The sequence below is a fragment of the Danio rerio genome, chromosome 16 (assembly GCF_049306965.1).
Source record: "Danio rerio strain Tuebingen ecotype United States chromosome 16, GRCz12tu, whole genome shotgun sequence".
Taxonomy (NCBI): Eukaryota; Metazoa; Chordata; class Actinopteri; order Cypriniformes; family Danionidae; genus Danio; species Danio rerio.
In genome coordinates, this window is record NC_133191.1 from 23,616 (window position 1) to 30,000 (window position 6,385).

The window sequence follows — 6,385 nt, forward strand, 5'->3', positions numbered from 1 at the left end:
TGTATATAGCAGGACTGCACATTTTACATGTTTTATGTGGTGGAATTAAATGAGTAAATGCACAGTAAATGTCAGTATAATCCATTTCTGCAGCTGTCTAATGTTTTCACTGTTATTATACTGTTTGGAGTGAAAGTGCTATACTAATAAATATTACTACACCATGCCATTGAGGTTAAGTTAGTTTTGTATTTGCACTTTCATTCATCCAACTTGTGACACACTCCCGGTATAGTTTGCATGTTTTCCCTGCGTTTGCGTGGCTTTTCTCCCGCGTGCTCTGGTTTCCCCACAGTCCAAACACTTGCAGTACAGGTGAATCGGGTAGGCTAAGTTGTCCGTAGTGTATGAGTGAGTGTGAATGAGTGTGTGTGGATGTTTCCCAGAGTTGGGTTGCGGCTGGAAGGGCATCAGCTGCGTAAAAAAACGTGCTGGATAAGTTGGCGGTTCATTCACCTGTGGAGACCCCGGAATAATAAAGGGACTAAGCCGACAAGAAAATGAATGAACAAATGAATCAGGAGTACACTGTAAAAAATAAATGTGTTAATTTTAAGGTAAAAAAATAGCTGTGGATGTTAGTATTTTATTGTTAAAATTACGGCAAAGACTATAAAGTTAATTCTCATTTTCACAACGAACATCTGCGGCTTAATCGATTATCAATGCATAATGACTGTATTGAATATTATCATCATCTATGCATCTGTTTATTTAACAGAAACTCACATGGTCACAATCATATACTGTTATTTATAAAGATGTTTTATACTGATCCACTGATCTTAGAAAATGATGTTGATTAACCTGCTACATGTGACAGTAATGAACACAGCTACTAAACACAGACATGGTAACATGCATACAATTACATTGATGAAATAAACATTGTTTATGAACATTAGATGTAACACGATTCTATAATGTACAATAACTGATGAGGAAACAACTAAAAACATGCATATTAATGTCAACAAACAGCATAAAGGGATGTGCCATGCAGGGAATTCTGGGAAAGTCAGTTTACAGTTATTCTCTGTATATATTAAGGAAATATACTGCTAACCAGGTTTGGGATTTTTACTGTAGCATTTTTACACTTTTTAGCGTTGAAATCACGCAATTTTACAGTGTTTATTCCTCTGTCTGATGTTTACCCGGTCTGAAATGCCCTCCCTCTCCAGCACGACGTGTGGCGATATTGAGTCACATTGGAACTCGCCATTTAATCTGAAGAAGAAGAAGAAGAAGGAGGAGGAGGAGGAGGAGGAGGAGGAAGCGGATTATCCTTCTCGCTTGCCGTAGCGCGTCAGAGGTTAAAGTGTAATTCCAATATGGCGCTCTACAAGCACAACAACACGAGCAGCACCGGTTAAACAGCGGAAACTCTACGGTTACTCCACAGCTGCCGCGATCTCTTCACCGTTCCCGAGCGCCATTGTTATTGCGTCTTCCCGGTGAGTCCGCGCTGCTGTGCTGTAGATCAGGAGTTGCTGAAGAATAACACGTGGACATACACTGCTGACAGCGGCGACTGACACACACACACACACACACACACACACACACACACACACACACAGAGGTACAGTTGGTTTTATATTGTGATATTCAGACTTTCTTCTTAATAATGTCATGTCAGAAAAGTATTCTTTGATAATTCTAAATAGGGAAATCAGATTAGCAGCCAATGACTCAGTACAGCAGTGTTCACAGTCAATTAGACATGCTGGTGTTGTGTACAGGTCATACTGGCATGATAATTCCCATCATATTTTCAAAGTAACATCATAAACAATATAGAGACTGATAAATGAAACAATGTGCAAATATCAAACCAACTTTACCTCTATGGTGTGTGTGTGTGTGTGTGTGTGTGTGTGCAGGTTTAATGAAGTGTATTACATGCATATGTGTGTAAGATATATATATATATATACATTATGTGTGTGTGTGCATGTGTGTGTGTGTGCAGATGATGGCGTTGGTGTGTGACACTGCTGTGGATGATATCGAGGATATGGTGAGAATCACTGACGTCACACCACTGCAGCGGCAGGCGGCCCGCAAGAGTGTGGTTCCTCGCGCACGCAAACACAAGCAGGAGACGGGAGAGCAGATGCAGACCGACAGGTGAGGCACATGCAGACAGACAGACAGACACACACACACACACACACACACACATTAGGGGTGTCCAAATGAATTGTTTCTTCAGTGCTCTGTGATGCAGACGCTGTGGATTCGATACCGGTCATGTACTGATCATCCTTGGTTATTACGTACTGATGCCATTAACTCGTGTGTGTGTGTGTGTGTGTGTGTGTGTGTGTGTGTGTGTGTGTGTGTGTGTGTGTGTTCACATGAGTCAGAACAGAGCCTGTAGATGACCGTGTGTGTTCTGCTGTGTGTTCAGTGTGATTCCCGGCATGCAGAAGGTGTGGCTGAAGACCTGGGGCTGCTCACACAACAGCTCAGATGGAGAGTATATGGCGGGTCAGCTGGCGGTGGCAGGATACCAGATCACAGGTCCAGATTCACTGCTCCACACACTAACACCGGCTGCTCTCACTTATCACATTACACAGGTTTAACGTACGCTTGACCAAAGAGTGGCAGATAGGGATGTCCTGATACGATATTGATATGGGAAATAGGTCCAATATCAGTCCAAAAAACTATATTAGACTGCGTTAACAATCTCCGATATAAGCAGTCTGATGGGTTAGGGTTACAACACTGCTTGCTAGCAAAGCCCCTTTAAGATTTAACATGCTCTTCACGCTTCCCACACACAGCACTTTACCTGAGCGGCCCGGTTCTGTGTGCGTGAGAAACTGAGAATACTCCGCCACAGACTCGCATGCTCTGCTGTTGCAGACCCACAGTGACGCGCTGAACACCCGTTCTGACCGTAGCTTTGAGTAACCGTTAGTAGCTTTAAGAAGAGCGCGAGGACACGCAGAAAACTAAAGCCTTTTACTAAATAGACTGATCCAGCTGATTATTTAGGATGACAATACATACACTTTTCCCAGACATGTCCTCTATTTGGCATTTAAAAATGGCATTCAGCCAGGATTTGTAATTGGCCCAACCAACATGTCACAGATTCTGCTTTCACTAAATATAGCTGCGCTTCCGCATTACTTTATATGCAGACCAGTGCATCTCAATCTCTCAACAGCACCAAGAGTAGAGAGAGAGCAGATTTGACCTGTCAGTGGTGCACATGGATAGTAGAAGTAAAATAGTGGATTTCTTATTTTTTAGTTCACTTTTTTACTTGAACACACTGAAAAGAAACAGTGGGGTGTAAAAGTGGTTAAATTCTAAACATCTTTGTTGTTTTAATTTTCTGTTAAATAAAAATAAGAATCATTCTGTTGCTGAGGGCCATCACAGTTTAACAGACAGAATGGTGTTACTTTCGTGCAGAAGCAAACTTTAATTAGAGGCATTCCCATGTTTAACTCTTCTTTAAAAAGCGCATAAAGATAGCGTGCTCTGATTAACTGTGTCAGCTTTGCACATCAGTCTGCAGTTCTGTCTCTAGTATATTTATGTTAAAGATAATATGTGCAATATGTATTAATTTCAAATTAATAAGGTTTGGGGACATTGATACAGCCATAATCTTCTTATGATGCAAACACAGATGAAATAGATCTGATCATGTAAGTGTTTGTACTAACCATACTGCACATTTCATTAACTTAACAACCTCTTATAACAATAACTCCTTATTTCTGCTGCCCAGTGTGACAGTTATATTTCAGCTCAAAACTGGATCAAAAATTCATCAAGAAGCTGTGTGTGACACTCAACCTTTAGCAGCTGATTAATTAACAATATTGTGTTTTTCTTCTGTTCCTGCTCTCAGCTGTTTCTACTATTTGCTGATGGTAAAATAAATAACTGAGGTGACCTTTAATTAGTATTTTGCACTTTTAAAATATATTCTTGTTTATTCAGTTAATATATTTTACAGTGTCTTAACATTTATTCTTTAGTTTTATTCATATATTCTTATGTAAAAAGTTCACATTTATGCAACCAATACTGAATTTTTTTTTTCATAATCACTGTTGCTGACTTTTGTTCTCAGTTTGATCTGGCCGTTTACACATTCCACTCAACGAAATAGGTAAAAGTAAAGTATTCATCATTTGTGCTGATTATTGTATCGTTTCGTACTAAAGGCTGCAATATCGGTATCATATCGGAAGTTAAAACGTTGTATCGGGACATCCCTAGTGTCAGACCAAACTACTGAGATTTAATAGCATTCAGTTCCAGTTTAATTGTGTAGCACTCCCAATCACTACTGCTCCACAGCAGCTTCACTACAGCTGCACATCATTACACACAGTCACACAGTATATAAACACACAGCTAACCCGCAGTCACACAGTATATAAACACACAGCTAACCTGGGGTCACACAGTATATAAACACACAGCTAACCTGGGGTCACACAGTATATAAACACACAGCTAACCTGGGGTCACACAGTATATAAACACACAGCTAACCCGGGGTCCGTTCTTCGTACCTCGCTTAAATGATCTAGTCACACAATAGCAATATATAAACACAGCTAACCCGCAGTCACACCGTATATAAACACACAGCTAACCCGCAGTCACACAGTATATAAACACAGCTAACCCGCAGTCACACAGTACATAAACACAGCTAACCCGCAGTCACACAGTATATAAACACAGCTAACCCGCAGTCACACAGTATATAAACACAGCTAACCCGCAGTCACACAGTATATAAACACAGCTAACCCACAGTCACACAGTACATAAACACAGCTAACCCACAGTCACACAGTATATAAACACAGCTAACCCGCAGTCACACAGTATATAAACACAGCTAACCCACAGTCACACAGTACATAAACACAGCTAACCCGCAGTCACAGTATATAAACACAGCTAACCCACAGTCACACAGTATATAAACACAGCTAACCCACAGTCACACAGTATATAAACACAGCTAACCCGCAGTCACACAGTATATAAACACAGCTAACCCGCAGTCACACAGTATATAAACACAGCTAACCCGCAGTCACACAGTATATAAACACAGCTAACCCACAGTCACACAGTACATAAACACAGCTAACCCGCAGTCACAGTATATAAACACAGCTAACCCACAGTCACACAGTATATAAACACAGCTAACCCACAGTCACACAGTATATAAACACAGCTAACCCGCAGTCACACAGTATATAAACACAGCTAACCCGCAGTCACACAGTATATAAACACAGCTAACCCACAGTCACACAGTACATAAACACAGCTAACCCACAGTCACACAGTATATAAACACAGATAACCCACAGTCACACAGTATATAAACACAGCTAACCCACAGTCACACAGTATATAAACACAGCTAACCCACAGTCACACAGTATATAAACACAGATAACCCACAGTCACACAGTATATAAACACAGCTAACCCACGGTCACACAGTATATAAACACAGCTAACCCACAGTCACACAGTATATAAACACAGCTAACCCACAGTCACACAGTATATAAACACAGATAACCCACAGTCACACAGTATATAAACACAGCTAACCCGCAGTCACACAGTATATAAACACAGCTAACCCACAGTCACACAGTATATAAACACAGATAACCCACAGTCACACAGTATATAAACACAGCTAACCCGCAGTCACACAGTATATAAACACAGCTAACCCACGGTCACACAGTATATAAACACAGCTAACCCGCAGTCACACAGTATATAAACACAGCTAACCCACAGTCACACAGTATATAAACACAGATAACCCACAGTCACACAGTATATAAACACAGCTAACCCACAGTCACACAGTATATAAACACAGCTAACCCACAGTCACACAGTAGATTGTTGGCACTTTATGTTGAGATATTCTTCTGAATGTCTTCTTCTGTTCTCCTCAAGAAGCCTGTGAAGTCTTTAGCATATTGATTAGCTCATTGACAGGTTTTGCGTTGTCTTTAATCAGTTGTATCTGTCAGTCTTGTGTTTCTGACAGACTCAGGCTGTGTGTTGATGATGTGACGCATGTTCCAGCTGAGTGTGGAGAACACAGTAAACACAGTACAGACGTTTATGATGTGCCTTATAAATGCTGGCGTTCTCTGAAATCTGTTCTGACAAACACCAGCAATAATGAAGTGGGGAAGTGACCTTCAGCTGGATTATAATAACACCTATGATTAGTGTTTGAGCATGGATAATAATCAACATTAGACAGCAGTGGATCTCAGAAGTCTGCGTCTGCTGCATGTCTCCAGGCTCCTGTTTGTGGTCAGCGGCTGCTGTTTAGCGGGTT

General features: G+C 40.9%; 1 protein-coding gene across 1 annotated transcript in view; it reads left to right on the forward strand.

Annotated features, from left to right (window-relative positions):
- The first annotated feature begins 1,345 nt into the window (after positions 1–1,345).
- Positions 1,346–6,385, forward strand: part of cdkal1 (CDK5 regulatory subunit associated protein 1-like 1) — a 44,422-nt gene continuing 39,382 nt past the window's right edge. Inside the window, exons 1-3 of the mRNA NM_200627.1 lie at positions 1,346–1,457; positions 1,976–2,133; positions 2,417–2,529. Of these exons, the coding sequence (NP_956921.1) occupies positions 1,976–2,133; positions 2,417–2,529 (271 nt within the window). The 5' untranslated portion in view covers positions 1,346–1,457. The remainder of the gene's footprint in view (positions 1,458–1,975; positions 2,134–2,416; positions 2,530–6,385) is intronic.